The sequence below is a fragment of the Euwallacea similis genome, chromosome 2, assembly GCF_039881205.1.
Source record: "Euwallacea similis isolate ESF13 chromosome 2, ESF131.1, whole genome shotgun sequence".
NCBI classification, from domain to species: Eukaryota; Metazoa; Arthropoda; class Insecta; order Coleoptera; family Curculionidae; genus Euwallacea; species Euwallacea similis.
Window position 1 is genome coordinate 4,836,038 of NC_089610.1, and position 17,662 is coordinate 4,853,699.

Below are 17,662 nucleotides of genomic sequence, written 5' to 3' on the forward strand. Positions count from 1 at the left end.
CGTAGAAATTTATAAATTTATCATTCGTCCCCGTCGCTTCAGAGATGTATTCGTTGCCAGTCTTTACATCCTCCAGCATTGGAATGAAGGTGTCCTCTTCTGGATTTACAGTGAGAATTTTTTATCTCCACAGGGGCAGAGAGGGGGGGGGGGGTTCAACTTTAAATGTGTAAATAAAAAATTAGGAGATTTATTCCCACTTTATAAAAACAAAAAAAATACTATGACACCTTGTAGAATGAAAAGAAACGACTTAAGTATGAGATAAGCTTAGTTGAATAGCTATATTTTTATATTCTCTGGCACCCAATACTGATCTGTAGCATTGTTTCCGGGACATCCTGTATACAATTTATTTATTTAGCCTTCCAAGAAGAAGATTGCAAGGATAATTCTTTCGAGGAAACTTTATTCAGTCTAGCACTAAGTAAATTCACAACAAAAAGCCAACAACGAGTGGAAACGAAACGATAACGTAAGAAACGTAACCCTGTTTAGACCTTCAATGGACAGTTCAAGCAAAAGTAATTTGCAATTATTCTTCTTCTTTTCACCTCTATTTGTGTTTGTTTAATACGTTTAGTTCCTGGGTGTTATATTTTAGGTATTTGAATAAATGAAATAAGAAAAGGCTCAGCTCGGAACAGAGCCAAATCGGACACTAATTACTTACCTTTTTGACAATCTCAGCTTGCCTTTCCATTAAATGCATAATAGCCGCAGGGATCTGTGATTCCAAATTCCTAATAGCTATATCGACGTTAACATCCGAATTAGAAGTTCTTTTTATCGCATTAACCAAACTTTCGATGCCTTCCACGTAACTACTCCAAGGCAAATCTAATTCAGCAACGTATTTGCTAGTGCAGCCCCTCAGAACATTGAGACAATATCCCGAGCAGGGTTTGCTATTCCGGAATCCTTGACATTTCGAACAATACATCATTTTCAACAAAGCAGAATGGCACTCGGTACTTCCCCCCGTGTGGTCGCTAATGATTAATTTGTCAGTCGTGTTCAGCACTTCCATTCCTATATCAAAAGCTTGCAACAATAAACGCGTCGCTTCCAAACTTTTTGACAAAGAATTAGCGATTTCTTTGGGGAAATTTCCAAAGGGGGAGATCTCCTCCATGTTCCCTTTTAAACATTGCTTATACCCATCGTTGAAATCTCCTTTGGTGGGCTCGTTTAATTGCGCTAGGAATGCCACTGGAAAGAGGTCGGTGAAGAAACGTTCTACTGTTCTTACAATGTCTTCGGGACCTGTCGCTGGTTTGTCTTCATAAGGATCTATTCGAATGTACTCTCGAATGTCGCGGTAGAGAATGTGGAGGACTTCTTTTGACAGCAAAGGCATGTTGCGGTATAACTGAGAGAACATCACCAGCGTTTTGTTTTCTGATATCTGAGTCAGCTCCCTGACATGATCTGGAAAAGAAACAGAATCGTTAGGAATCGAGGGCAAAGACTAGAATTATCTGAGTAAATTATGTTCTATCGCATGTTGCCACCTGAGCTTATGAACACCACAGAAATTAGATGTTTTACTGTTGTAACGGGTTAATTTGTGTCTGTCAGTATCATGGTTATCATTATTATTCAGTGTTCCAAATTTCTTCTTCAGTTTTTCTTTAATTGAATTTTAAAATTAATTTAAACGAGTATATTTTTGTTTGTTATACTTACCAGTGTGGCTGTTTTAAACATAATCCCTTTTGTGATTAAAATAATTTATATTAACTTTTGTGTGTTGCTCTCTGCATATTTGTGACCAACTGAACTAACGGGAAATTTTATAATAACATTAGTTCTTGCATATTCATTTCCTTTGAAATGCATAGCAGGTTCATTCAAATTATCTCTAGAAGTTGTCATAGCTACATAACTAAATAATAATAGGTCGGTCTTTAATCAGCAAAAAGGACGTTTTGGTTTTCACTTTGATCAGTAAGTAAATTTTTCAAATTCATCGATACTCTCGTCTTTAGTAAATAAAATTACGGCCTGAGTTTCAACGAAAAATAAACATAAAAGTTCCGATTTTCTCTTGAATATAAAGTTTAAATAAATTTTTAATTAATGAAGTTTGCTAGATATTAATAACTCATCGTCGAATGAAAATGAAAACCAAATAGGAAAGAGGATATTTTTCAGTTTATTAAAACGTAAAGCTAAAACGTTGCACAATTAAAATAAGGCTTTAGGGGCCAGAGTACTTTTTTTTAAATTTCTATAGAGAATGACCGTTAAAAGATTGCAGATGAGATGGGGAGGCAGATGTGAAACAACGTCAAGGGAACAATAGCTCGTAAATTAGGCTGAAATTTGTCTATCATAAGAGAAAGAGACATAGAAAGAAATACAATATAACTGTCTGCACTTTATTAAAGACATCGAAACAGTATGTTTAAGTACAGGGTGTTCACGCAAGAATCTACACCCTACTTATCATTTTTATTTGAATGCTTACAGCGTTAAAGGCAAAACTATTACATATCATTCTTTCGATATATTATTGAAATTTGTCTTTTTTTTTGTGGGACATCCAGTATATTATGTCCTCAAAACTGTCGATCCAAATACGAAGTATTTCAGAACTATGGGATCAAACTTCTAAGGATTGTTCAGTGCAACAAGAAAAGTCATCTGAGTATATCCGAGTTCGCAAATGTCTCCCTAGGACTCTACGACCTTATCATGTTTTAAGACAATTATGCGCAAAAATGTGTTTTATCAAGTTTTAATACATTTTATTTTAATTTATTTCTACAAAATAACACCAGAGTAATTGTTCAAAATATCGTCTTTGAACTTTGTCAGTTCAGACAACATTGGCTCGGCAGAGGTGGTCCAGTTCCGTGGCCTCCTAGGTCACCCGATCTAATACCTTTAAATTTCTTTCCGTGGGGACATGTAAAGTATCTGGTTTATGAAACGCCAGTGGAAACAGTAAGATCTGATTGCATTGTGCGCATTGAAGTCGTTCAAAACGATTATCAAATGTTTAGCCAAGTCTGCACACACCATATGTTGTTTAAACAGGTGTAATGAAGTTCAAATACGGCATTTTGGATAATTACTGTAGTGTTATTTTGTACAAATAAATTAAAACGAAACATACTAAAATCCGATAAAAATATTTTTGCACATAACTGTCTTAAAGCATCATAAGGTAGCAGTGCCTTAGGAAGACATTTGCGGATACAGATTCTTATACTCGGATGTCTTTTATTGTTGCACAGAACAATCCTTAGAAGCTTGATCCCATAATTCTCAGACATCCTGTATTTCCCACCAACATCAGTGAAACAGGGAGGAATCAGTTCAGGGCACAGTAGGGACGAGCGGTAACTATTTTGTGATTTCTTGGCCTTGAAAGACATATTAAAGACATATCTCGGGCTCGGTGTTAAATAATTCCAAAGCCTATTTGAGCTGAATTTTTTTTAACGCACAGTATAAACGAACATCTGTTCTCCTCGCTTTTTAGATTATTTGAATTTCATTGAATTAACATTACCGATCTGCAGTTTACGTAATCTTCATAACCAAATCATTCATTTAACGAACAGTCAATTTAAGCAAATTTGCTATAAATAAATCCAAAACTAACGGTGTATCAATTGGCAAATATGGCACCACATCTGCTTGTGACAACTTAATTATTTAAATGGAAATCCATGGATCCCTGCAAGTGCATCTAATAAAATAAATGGATGCACATGAGTTTGAATTTAATCTGCTTCATTAGTTCATTAATATGACGTAATTTGGAGGTATGCAGGCATTGTTAGTGTAAAGCTCTGCGTTGTTACTACAACGAGAATTTGCCAACGTAATATGTTATTGTTAGTAGAAAATAATTCATGGCAATGCATCCTTACGTAAGACTTAGATACAATTCTGTGCCTCTTCTTTGACTGATTTGATGAATTTAGTTAGGTAAGAACAATACATATGATATTCGATTTCAAACAGGCTGACGTTAACATTGAGATACTCCTTTCGAAACACACATTTTTTCCTCTATTTACAATTTTTTCAAAGTTATCAATCATATTTTTCAGCGTTCTGAGTGAAAATACTTTTACTCTGCCGTAGATGATTAATAATATGGATCGAGGCGACATTTCCGGACAAAAACATGCCCTTATGCGGCTCGTTAAGGGTTAAGTTATGGCTATATGAGGTAATTACATTTCGGTTTAAAGAAATGGACCCCAAAATGGTTATTATTGGGGAAAATGAGCATGGTGCTCCACTAATGGCCGTAATATGCAGATTACAGACATTTGATCCAAAACCGACCAAAAATGTTAATTTATTATTCGTTTGAACTAGCTAATTATCAGTAATTATGCCCAGTTGTGTTCAATGTTTCATTTCAATGAACAGAATAAATTGCAAGAGTTTAACAGTTAATTCTAAATTGGGATTTGGCAGAGTTGTACTTTGTCCAGTCTGTGTAGGTTCGTATCCCAAGGCGGCTCCAGGACGGATCTTCTGGACGCAGACTTGGATCACCTTCCTAGGAATCACTCCGACTGATGACTGTTCCTCTGTGCTTGATCTCCTTTACTCGACCAATGTACTTGTGCCGAAGTGACAATCACGTTTCCAGACCACTTATGCACTATAGATGCCGATCGTTCGGCTATTGCCACGGGAGTGCTTTTTTTAGTTCACTGTGGGTGTCACCTTGTCTAGATCTACCAGCTGAGCTGGATAATTATTAGGAGACAAACAGCAAACATCTTCAAAACTGTATAAATATCTATTTTTTGGTCCACTTTTTCTACTTATCATCGATACTACTCAATTCAATATCGATAGTACTAACCATGCTTTCGGTTCTCGACTTACACAATGAAGGAGTCCCGTCGTCTGCTGTGCATCGCATCGTTCCGAAGAACAACTAACCGAGATAATTACGTTTTCAGAGAGGAATGCCGCCTTTAATTAGAATTTTTGAAGATGCCGGGTCTCTGTTGTTCGTGGCATCAGCGAAAGAAGCTATGAGTAATAGTCATAATCACACGGCGATAGCCATAAGTGTGGAATCCATTTCATTGAAACATTTTATAGTTCCAGAGGAATACGTCCGAAGTTATGTATATTGAGAATTTTCATAAGTATTCGAGCAGTTGGTACATACTGCTTTTTGCGTCAGTTTAAGGGTTTCAGAGGCGTTAACTGCCGCTTCTCAATCAGCCAAGATCGCAATCCTCCGAGAAACCAAAAAGGAGCGAAAACAAGGATCCCATAAGTACCATTTCAATTAAAATGCCGATTCCCTATCGATAATCGCTTCGAATCGATAGAAGGTCTCCTACCAAATTCCTCGCCTCGACTAAACGAGGTTGTTTCGGAATTAATCCGCGGGGTGGGCCTACAAGAATGCCGCTTCGGCCATCCACCCTCGATAACCTGTTCTTCTTCGTTTCACGGCCCTTAGGGTACTCTTTCTCGCTCTTCGACAGGCTGTCGTCGTTATCCCACGAATGACTTTCAGTTACTGTGCGAGTTCACGATGGTCCGAAGAATGGATATAGGTTAGTGTCAAGGTGACACCTTAAGAGACTGGTTAATCGCACATTTTGTAACATTCGTCCATTCATTACATGTAAGTGCGGCCAGAGGAAGTTTGGAACACTTTTCTGCGATTCCATTCGACTCTTCTATAATTATTTTCCATAGAAACGTTGAAAGAGAGCGGGGGCCTTAGTTAGCTTGTCAACGTCAGCAGGCAACGTGCAATTCCTTACACATTGCATATCTATTTGGTTACTAACCAGAATGACAGCTGTCAATAGCGTATACCTACCCGGTCGCTAACCAGAATGACGGCTAATATTCAGCAGAATCGAAGGAACAATTGATAAATAAAACAATATTTTAACTCCTAGATATTTTTTATAAGTTTATACAAAATAGAGTATAGTTTCTCAAGTGCACGCTTCGCAAGTTATTTAAAACAATTCATTTAAGTAGGTATAAGAATTCTCACCACTCACTTCTGTCAAACGGGAGAACTAAAGGTGACACCGAGAAACGACACTAGAGCGTGAATAAGGGTATTGAGCCTAGATTCGATTTCATTTCCCAATAGGAAGAATATTTTGCACGTATTAAATAGACCGGCAAGTTGTTAAAAAATTACACTATTGTGGAACACCCTTCGACTGCACATGTTAATATGTTGATAACGTCAGCCATTTTTCAAAATGTAGTTTCAGATCACATTACTCAAAAAAATCCGACTAATTTTTAACTCCTCCTTATTCCCAAAATTTTCTGTGCTGTGCCTCTGATGGTTCATACTACTACACTTCAATTCCTCATTTTATTTGAAGACTTTTTCGTCTCCTGCATTTTCTTACGAATATTTTTTCCAGTTTAAAAGACCCTATCAATAACAAGCTTAAAAATCTCGGTTTCACCTGCACCTGCGAAATTGAAATAATCTCTAATACCGATAACATTTCTTCCCATGATGTTACCTGGCTCTAAGTATCGAGCCTACTAAAAAATTACCAATCCATCAGAGCAGTCATAAATCATCGCTATATTTTCTCTGTCATCGGCATTCTTTTTGATAGCGAATCCGTCTTTCGTATGCATGTCATGATCCACTAACTACTTTTTTATTACATTTTCGAACCTACTGCGTTCCAATGAATATCAGCAATTTTTCAGCACCAGACTGGAATTTAAAAAAATACCCATTTTCACGTACAAATATTATCATTAAAAAAGTTGTAGAAAGGCTCTCTAAATTCCAAATTCTTAAGGACCGAAGGTGTTTGTTCATTGACATGGACCATCTGCCGGTTATCGTTGACTCTTTGGGAACAAGGATGACCGGAAACTAAGGACCTATTACGGTATTTACTTTATTCGATGGTTTTTTAAAATTATTTTGGAGGTAAACCTTTTATGTTCCCTCTTCACCTGTTTACACAAATGTAAATAACACTCTTTACGCTAAGTCCGTCTGAGATGTCAAGCGCTGGCCACTTTAGCGTATCCCAGAACTGACCTTCGACATAAGTTGGCAGTGAAGGTATGACTATTGCGAGTCCATTAACGGAACAAGAGTTTTTTAAGGTGCATCCAACGCAATAAAGCAGAAACAGACAAATTTGCCTAATTTATTAAATTACCCATGAGATTTTCTTTCACAGTTCTCTGTAATTGCTGAAGCGAGGAATTTCCTTGCCTTTAATTAAATACCGAATTCTGCAAGCTAATTTATGTAGGATAATAAATGATAAGAATTAATTGAGCGTAACTGTGACAATATGGAGCGCCGTGCTGTATCTTTGTCTATTGACCCGCTTTGATTTGAGGCCGCTCTGAAACAGAGTTGTTACGATTAAAACTGCATATTAAGACATACCAAACAACATATTTAAACGGTAGATCAGCAAGTACATTTATGGACGTTCCCAAGGCGTTCGACAGCGTCTGGCACAGTGCTCCACTTTACAAATTCATATTATCAGAAACCGATTGGAAAACAGACCGCTCTTCCTTTCTCTTGTTCTGCTAAACAAGGGCACCGTTTCGCGGTTTAGTTCCTTTTTAGTTATTCATTACGGGGGTTTACGGTTTTAATAATGTAATCCGCGCCTTTCCACGCTGTAAATAATACGACTCATTAGAGTTCCAAGGAATAATTTCCAGTTAAGAATAGAGAAAATAGTAAGCTTAAACACAACCTCAGGGGGGCCGTAAAATTTCGCATTACCTCAAGTTAAACGAAACCACCCCTAATCCCCGAGGAAACATTAGTTAGCGGAAGCAATAAAGTTCGCATACCAATATATCTCCGGGAAAACTGAAAAAATTGTCTAAACTTTTTGAAACTCAATTCGAGAAAGTTCTCTAATTCAACTCTAATAAGAAATTTAAATTATGATGAATGAGGAGATGCCTCGTTTACGGAAGAAGTAATATTTCGTGATGGACGAATGCAAATTAGCTGTGATTAATTATTGTTGTCTTGACGGAAAGAGCGAACAAATCTGCTTTAATAACAACTTTTAGATTTGCGGTCAAATATGCTAAAAGCCTTCTTTTCCTCGTCTTCCGCGTTTTTATTCTTAAATAATCGAATCGTATCTAACAAAACATATTTTGGTATAACACGAGAACATGAAATCCAAGTACCTAGGAAACATTGTCGGGTAAAATGTAGGTATCCATTACCAATTCACCCTTCTTCAGTATAGGCGAGTACTTCCTGCAAACCGAGCAATCACGGGAAACGTTTCATACTCGTAGTAAAATTTCATCCTTAAATTGGGGTACACGAAACCCCTTTTGTTGAACATCCGCATAAGGCCACTTTAGGGATTTCTGTTTCCGTTATGTCCCTTTTAACGAGTAATAAATATTTTAGCAATTAAAGAGGATTCTTCCTGGTACTTTATCCTTAACAATGTTAGAGCATATGAGCGAGTCAAATCTATTTTATACAGGATGTCGCATGCTGGATGCAACTAAGATTATACACACTGAATTTTGTTATGCTCTTAAAAGCGTTTTCTCATTTAACCGACATGGCATCGCTTGCCGCTTCTAAAATCCTCTTGTTCATTCTTGTGTAGGACACTCTGTATCCATCACGGTTGGTACCGCTTTATTTGGTTAATAACTCGAGGAACTAGTGCTAGCCGCCTCCTCAGTGTGGGTACCTCTAATGGAAAACCCAAATATTTGTAAAGCACTAGCTGCTGCTCTATGAGATAAGAAGTATTATTAATTTACATTTTGTCCCTATTTACTTTTCCTTCTCTGCCATTTACTCACCTTACCGTATTCGAGACATAACAGCTGCTTGAAAAGCTTCTTTAGATTAAACGCTTTGTATACCGCTTCTGGTTGAAAGAAAATTAAACAATTTTCCTAAGTATACACTAAACTGAAAGTGGTACTTTTGAATGATGATAATACTGAAACCTATTAGTTGCATCCTGGGAAAAACTAATGAATTTCCGAGCTAAGGTTAATGGAAACTTAGTTAATATAACCAGCATGAAAGGTCTAAATAGGGAATTTTCTTAAAAGCAAACTGTCTAGAGTTTCAAACCACAAGAAGTTGTAACGTTTTCCTTTAACCTCTCTTAAATTACCTCGTAAATAAGGGTTGGTTGACGGGGTGACTGTACAATATAACTCCGGTCTTGGGTAAGGGATTTATCATTTCCAGAGGTCGCGGAAATTAATTGTTGAGTCAAGTTTTAACGTAATTGGGTCTCAGTCATTAAGTATAACCGAGTGAACGGGACGGCTTATGTTGATTGAACGGTCTACCTGTAATTGGGCTAATTTCGCTTATACTGGGGGGTCTGAAAATTGTCGGATAACGATTAAAGAAATGTAAATAATGAATCAATTTAGCAGTAAACATAATTTCTTGCATTTAACGGCCGCGAGGCCACCAGTCGAAGGAAAGTCTGCGTGAAAATTACATTTACCGTTCATTCTTAACATTGAAAGATATGACACTCGTTTGTTCTCAAGGCCCTCATTCGACTCATTCAAGACATGACTAATTCGTCTATAGTTCGCACCGAATCTAAATTGATCCGAACATTTCCTTTTAAAAAAGAATCTCGTTAACTGATGTAACCCTGACATCTATCCAATGTCAAGGTCCGCTTTCAATTTATTCAAAACATGACTAATCCACTTGTCATTCGCACCCATCCAACAAGAATCAATTAGAATACTTAATTACGCATTAAACTTCAACGCACATATTGCCAATCCAATCACTGGTGGTGAGGATGAGTCAGTATGACTTAAGGGCCTTAGGCAAAAAATTCAGCATGCACTGACCTGTCGTCACAGCAAGCGTTCGGTGCAGTGTGATCTTTTCGAAACTGTGCCTTTCTTCGTTCAACGAACTGTTAACACACCTTCGCGCTCTTTGTCTAGACATTCCACTAGACTGTCAGTTGCCTTCTGTTATTGTTCATTTCTTGGGCATTTGCTTTACGAGGTCACTTCGATTTTTATTCTGTTCGGTGACAGCTTAAGATTAATATGCCCGCATCTGGAGTGGATGTAGGATATTTATTGAAATCGAAGTGATGGCTCTCTGGAGGAATTATATATATTTCCTAAATATCAAATAATATGTTTTGAAACGGAGACAAGTATAAGCAACGTCTTTCGAGCATTTCTTATTAAAATAAGTTAAGGTTTTTGCTACGGCTTAAATGTCTCTTATTTTTCTCAATTAGCAAACTAGCAAATATGTTACGTGCGTTTGAGGCGGATTTTTAATTCTCCTTTATTTTTTGAGAATAACACCCCCAACACCGACAATAATAAGTTTTACAGTTCAGACGGCGGCACCCTTGAAATTTAACTCGTTCACGAAGTTTTCGAACTATCGGAATTCATACGTTTCACCAAAAAAACTATGTGATTTTCCCCATCCTCTGAAAATGATGTAGTGGCGCAAGCAAAGAAAATCGACAATTTCTGTATGAAACGGCTCAAATCAAGACTGTCAAAATAGGTGAAAATCATTGAAATGATATTGTGTTAACGATCTTTAATGAATTGAGATGTTTTTTAAGCCGATCGCCCCTACGATCAATGCAGCATTCAACGTTCAGAGAAAAAAGCTCGACTGTATATTAACAATTTTGACCCCCTTGAAATAAATCAATCCCCAAGATTTCTGAACGCGTCCTGGTAGAAAAATAATTCTTCGTTATTTGTTCACCTTGGTTTCGTTTGTGACTGCCGCCCAGGTAGATTTTTCGAAGTGTCCGTACATAAACGGCATTTTTTCAAGTTTCAACCAGTTTGAATAATAAAGCGTTTCGTCGGCTTATGGTTGGCGCATACGCCCAAACCACTAAGCCATAATTAATTCGGTTATGGGTTTATTTGCCAGGGTGATTTGTATTTTGCATGCCCAGTTGAATGAGTATTTATTGCGAGCTAATATGTTAATTTATTAACTTACTTTGTACGGATGACAAAATAAAAAATATCGTGCTGTTTATTATTCAAGTTGCGTTCTGCCAGTGTCGGGTGTTAATGCCTAAAAATAAAATTAGCGGAATTTTGTTTTCGTGCGGATTACAATAAAGGAAGGGAATGTTGATATTCTATGTACGTATCGAGAAGGCGATCCTGAGAGCGATACGAACCACTCAGCTGCCACTACTTCAATTCAGGCAGATAATAGTTAACACTATCATTTAGCTCGACAATGTTATAAGCCGTCCACAGAGCAGATTTTTTTAAAATCAAAAACCAGATAAATCAGGGGCCTGGGGTCCATTTCTAACTTCTCAGAACAGCGCCGACAAATACAAGTTTAACACCCTCGCGCCACTTTGACGTAATTCCCCAGAGAACGTTCTAGTCCCCAGAGCAGAGAATCGGGCCTCTGAGATCCCCCAGGTTAGTTCCGGCTTACTATTCAAATCTCATCCATGTCATTTTTAACTAAATTAACATTTTCTTCCATACTTTCTTTTCGTGAAAGGACCTAACTAGCTCCAACATGAACTAATCTGATATTTCCCGTTTTTGATTCTCACTAAAGTCTTTTCCTCTGAACTAGCTTGAACTAACAGATAATTCAATAACAATGACAAGACACAATTAAAACAAGGCGTCTATTCGTCTAGAGCTTCTCGTTAATGGAGCCTTCATTACAAACTGAATATTGAGTTTTTGATGTGTAATTAGTACGCACAGCAAATTAAAAAAACCTCAGCACGAGTCTGTTTTAATAAAGGTTTTTGCTCTCGTATTTTGTAGAAGGTACGAATTCAAAGATCGCTCTTTCGCTCTTGTCGACCTTTAACCTCCCCTCTATATTTGCAAGCTTTGAAAAGCTCGAATCATTATTTCAAATATTTACACTCTAATTCAAATTGAATACTTAACATTTTAGTGATTTTGCACCGCCTTATATACAGGGTGTTTTTAATTACGTTACCAAACTTGATGGGGTTATTCTTTGAGTAATTCTAAAATGAAAAGATTATACCAGGTGTCCTGGAGAATCCTGGATGTAGAAGGTTAACATGGGAAATTGGTTTTTATTTTTTGCGCCTGCATGGATTATCCAATTAAAAAACTTTCACATAGAGGCCGTAGCATTTAAGACCGACTATTGTTTCGCAATTTTTTCAATCTTCCAATTAGGGCTATTTTGGCTCAGAACGCCTCCAAATTTCAAGAAATTTAAATATCCCGCATAACCGTTTGAGGCCAGAATTAAATAAACACAATGTCGCCAACAACATAATTATAATCATTGAATCTTTACAATTCATAAATATTCATATATACAAAGCTTTTTGTTAAAAAATATTTTTATTTTTGAAACCCCTATGTATAATTTTTGAAAATTATTATCATAGAAAACGTGTCTTGTATCAAATTTAAAATTTCTCGCCGAGATTTTCTCTAGTGAGCGAGATGAAAAATATAGATTATGTCTTTGTGTTATCATCATAAGTTCATAAGAAATCTGTTTATTTACCGTGGGGACATCAAAACGGATCACATGATAATTATCCTCAGGTTTTCCATTGATTTTTCACTGAATTCACTCGTAAATAAGTTAAAAATCGCTTAGAAATGAACAAAAAGAGATAATTCATTTAACGTGGGGTTTTTATGCTTATGTTGTTGGCTACTTTGGGTTTGTTTAATTCTAATTTTGATTCTAACCAATCGTGGCACCGAACGGTTACGTGGGATATTCAAATTCATCAAATTTGGAGGCGTTTTGAGCCAAAATGGCTCCAATTAAAAGATTGAAAAAATTGTGAAATGATGGTCGACATTGAGTACTATGAACTCAATGTAAAAGTTTTCAGTTGGTTAATCCGTGCAGGCGCAAAAAATTAAAAACCGATTTTCCATGTTAATCTCGCAGGTCCAGGATTCGCCTGGACACCCAGTATATACTTTTCGTTTTAGAATCACTCAAAGAATCACCCTTTGGAATTTGGCCACGTACCTAAATAACACCCTGCATTATGGAAACTTTCCGGACCCTCATGGAGTGCAAATAATTTTTATTGACCTCTCTTCCATTTAAAAGGTGTTGTAAAGTAGTTAGAAAGGTCACTTTAAATGGGAGAGTCTATTTTAAATTCCTCGTTCGTTCAATGTCAAAGTAGCGTTAACAAATTACTGCTTAATCAATTACACGAACGCGGAAAGATTTATAAGACACTTTTGCTGATTGGATTTTGGAAAGCTGCTTTTAAACCCAATTCTGCTTAAGAAACTTTTCGTTCTCGTCATTGTCGTCAATACTCAACAACCCTCTTGGGGTTCACTCTCTTAAAAATCGATTCCCTACATGCTACTTGGGTAAAAATAGAAGGGCTTGCTCAAGGACTTATTGAAAATTTCAGACGGCCCGATTGAATGATTAGTTGGTGGAGAAATTCTATTCCTACACGGTTATGGATTTCTCACAGTTGTGAGACCTTGATTAAATCTGGAAAACGCAATTACCCCATTTGTTAAGGTAGGAAAGTTATTCATCACACTGTAAAAAAAATATATTCCACGTTTCTGGATTTAATTTGGCCTGTCTTTGCATCTTGCATCGGAGTCTGTTCAGATCTTACCTGGAGTCGCCAGAAAATATAAACAAGAAGCTCTGTACAACTATTTCCCTTTTAACCACATCTGTATCTCCTTCCAGTTTTGAAATCCCCACACAGGGAACTTCTCCGTTGCGCCTCGGTATTCGAAGATAATTAAAGCCGGTTTGAAAATAACTAAAGACATACAGAATGGCATTGTTACATCACTTTTTATTTATTTCTCTGGCATTGCTGATTTAATGTAGGAGAGAAGGAACGGTGAAAAGGATGTAACATGCTTCAACGGTAGACAGGTCGAATACCCATACCAAACAAAACTTACGTTTTCAATTAGTTCTAACCCAAAACTTAAACTTGCACGCTGGAAATTTAAATTTCTCATCACACGTTTATCGGATTAACACCTCCTACGAATCGCCATCCTGGAAAGCCGCTAAGTACATGGCAGGGCAAATACTTTTCCAACTCCTCCGGGAAACTTTACGACGAAAGAAAAGTAGCGGATTTGCAACGGAAAGTTTAAAGTTATTTGCAACTTTCCAAGTTACTTTGACATTAACATTTTACAATGGAGTGAGCGTGGATTTTATGTGCCAGGACGGACTAAAGAATTATGGATTCACTTGTATTCTCCAGGGGAGAGTCGGGTAGGTTTAAGGACGTCGATATATGCTCGTAGGTCGGAATATATGGACGGCATCGTCCTGTTATAGGTAAACAAGCCTCGGCCCAGGCCCCAATGTGGGCAATTTATTTTAGCGTTGGATTTGTTGAAGGGTATTGATGGAAATGGCTTCAGTTATGAAATCACGCACAGCGAGTGGACCACAAATCCAATTTGTTTCCTTATTTAACTTTACAGGATGCCCGTTTCTGAAGCCAACCATGGGGATCTTGGTAACCACAAAATATCGGTGAAATCATGGCAAAGTTGCGCAACTTGGAGTTCAAGCTTCCACAGATACGAATTCTTAGATCACCTCGTGTCTTTTACGGTTCTTGAGATCCTTATGGCTGAGCTTCAGAAACGGCCCCTCTGTATATTTAAGAGCACGATCCTCAAATCGGAGCATCTACCACGCCAAAAGATGTTCATGCTCTACAGGTGTTCGCCAGTTGGTCTAGCCAACTCTACAGGTGCTCGCCAATTGTAGAGTGATCTAGCTAACTGACGAGCACCTGTCGAGTTGGCTAGACCAACTGACAATAGCTATAAACATAGCTCACCATTATTGATGCTGCTACGTTAAATTGTTTAAACTGCAATGTTAGTTCCAATGGGTTGAACTTACCTGAAAGAAAAACTTCATTTAATGCAATGCTTTGACAATTACTGAACAGTAATAATTCGACGATTATAAAGGGATGAAGAAAATTAGACTAATGGCTTTATTATTAGAAGTAATAAGTTATGCACCAATTAATTGAATATGCAGAAAGCAGCATCGATTCAGCCAAGATTATCCACTGTTCTCCAGTCGCCTGTCAATGGTGATGATGTTCGCTAAATGAAATTAATTTCCTATCGTTTCCCTCATTTCAATATTCTTATTCCGTTGACTCCCCATTCAAACTTGAATTAATATGCAAATTTGTCAGCAGGCTTCACAAAAAGAAGGCTTTCAATCTTGTATAGTGCGGGAGCAAATTTAAATTGAAAAACTTATAAAGAGTGCACTGAAAAAAATAGGTATTGCTTTCAAGTTAGGCAAATTATGCGTAATTTCTCTGAAACGGAAACTATATGCACTAACGGATAAAACTAAGGAAGCTTTGGAAAAACCGACAATAAACAACACTTGTGATAAAATAAAATCAACCAACTTAATCATGCGTAGCACCCTTTATTCTTAATAACCTCTGCAAACTTTCTGGGCATCGACTCGAGATTTTGGATATATCTATATTTCTGCACATATTTCGAATGCATTGCTTTAAGTCTTCTTTATTTGTGACATTTTGTTTCCTGATTTGTACTTTTAATTCATTCCATAAATTTTCAATTGGATTCATGTCTGGGCTTTGGGCTGGCCAATCCAAAACAATGATTTTTTATTCATTGAGCCTATTGGTAATGATTGTTGCTTTATGTTTTGTATCGTTGGCATGCTGGAATATCCAATGTTAATTTTTTTTCCAATTAAATAAATTGGATCCATTTTGTGGCACGAAAAGCATCCCCATAGAAGAATAGAACTTCCGCAGCTCTTCCGGCAGGCATCTCGCAATGCTAAGCACCTAATTCGCACTTGTATTCTATACAAAACATAGGTTTAATCTACTAAAAATCCATACAAACTATAGTTTCTTTAGTTCCGCCCTAGTGCAAATCGCAAATCGGCAAAAAAAGTATCGATAAGAACAATAAAGAAATTGTACTGCGTACATTGATCGAATAATTCTTTATAAATAGGACATGGTATACATGAACGTTATACAGGGTTGAATTAAATTTATTTCTGAAAATTTGAGAAGTTTCCTTAGTTTCGTCTGTTAGTGTAGATGTCGAATTCGAAATTAAGTTTTATCAAAGGGTTGAAAAGCTACGAGCCAAAGGGTGTCCTATACTTTTAGGACGCATCGTTAATCTCAGCTCTTCAAATGAAATAATGCATTCAATCCCTTATGCAATGTGTGCCAAACGCCAAAAATGTATTGCAATCACGCTTTCCCCACCACATTCGTCCACATTTTCATTTTCCCTCGCAAAAAATTTAATAGCAATTCTTCACGTTTTAATTTCAATGATACACAAAACTCAAATTAAGTTAGCCAACAATATTGCCGACTAATTTCGCCAACGTGTATGTAACAGGGGGAAAAATGAAATTACTGATTTTCCGCATTTTTCCAGATAGTTAATTAAATTACGCTCACTAGTCGGAAAAGTGCTTTTTTACTCTCGGTTCCTGTTTGAGGCGTGAAATCAAATTATTTACACACTAGAGTTTCACGTGAAAAAACAGGCAGTAATTTCGTATGAAGCCTGCAATTACTGCGCTATCCGTTTATTGTACGTCTATGACACCCTGAGGCACAGGAACTTTTGAAAAAATTAGCTTACATTACGGAAAGCACATGGTCAGCATCATGCCCTTCTGACATGCAGCAACGTAAAGCAAACAGTTAATTCAATTTCAGAACAGCGTTAGATCTTGAAGTGTAAAATTCAAGGAGGGTCTCAGCAGGGCAGAAATCGGACCGTTAAACGGAACGACAGCGATTCTAACAAAGGAGGTTGGAAAGCGCTGACCTGATTCGATTATTGATAAAGTTCGTCTGAATGACTCTGTCCAAATATATATTTTTTCTCGACGGAAACTGTAGATAAATCGGAAATATGAGTCGATCCAATATGATTTGAGAGATGGATGTGGAGAAAATGGGAGATTCCCTTAGTTTCAATTGATGTATATCTACCCAACAACGGTAGCAATTAGGGTGATTATAGTTTTTCTTGGAAATAATTACGTCTAAATATAGTCACATATTTTTTCGGGAAAAGCAGGCATAACGTTATCAGACATTCAACATTCTTATACTCGTAAATTCCAACACAAAAAGTGCATTTGCTGTGGTGTGACCCGCAAGCTGAGCATGCTTTAACATTTTAACTTCTTGGTTTTCATAAATTTTGGTGTGATTTATTAATTGGAGGTTAATTAATCTACCTTCTCAAATTTTACATAAAGGAGATCAACAAAAAAGGCGATTTAGATGCGAATGTTTTGAGAACCGTTAAGGAAATATCATGGAATGCTATTCATGCAATGACGTAATAAAAGCAGACATAGTATGCGATTGCAATCCCACTAAAATTATACGTAAAAAAATATATATAGTGGCTTGGACGCAACTCAGACGCAACTTTGACGCAACTTGTAGACGACTTTGACGCGATTGTGACGCGAGTTTCAAGCAATTTTGACTCGACATCTAAAGACCTATACTACTAATAATTCTGTGATAATAAAAAGTTTAGTGATTTTCTATCTTTTAAAACGGTTTGATTCAGCATAAAAATGTGCAAGTTTGCCCTGATTTAACCA

At 36.9% G+C, this 17,662-nt stretch overlaps 1 protein-coding gene across 2 annotated transcripts in view; it reads right to left on the reverse strand.

Moving 5' to 3' along the window:
- dally (division abnormally delayed protein) overlaps nucleotides 1-17,662 on the reverse strand; it is a 108,066-nt gene that overhangs the window by 29,942 nt on the left and 60,462 nt on the right. For both annotated transcript variants that reach the window (XM_066401006.1, XM_066400997.1), the window contains one exon: nucleotides 674-1,431. In XM_066401006.1, the coding sequence (XP_066257103.1) occupies nucleotides 674-1,431 (758 nt within the window). The remainder of the gene's footprint in view (nucleotides 1-673; nucleotides 1,432-17,662) is intronic.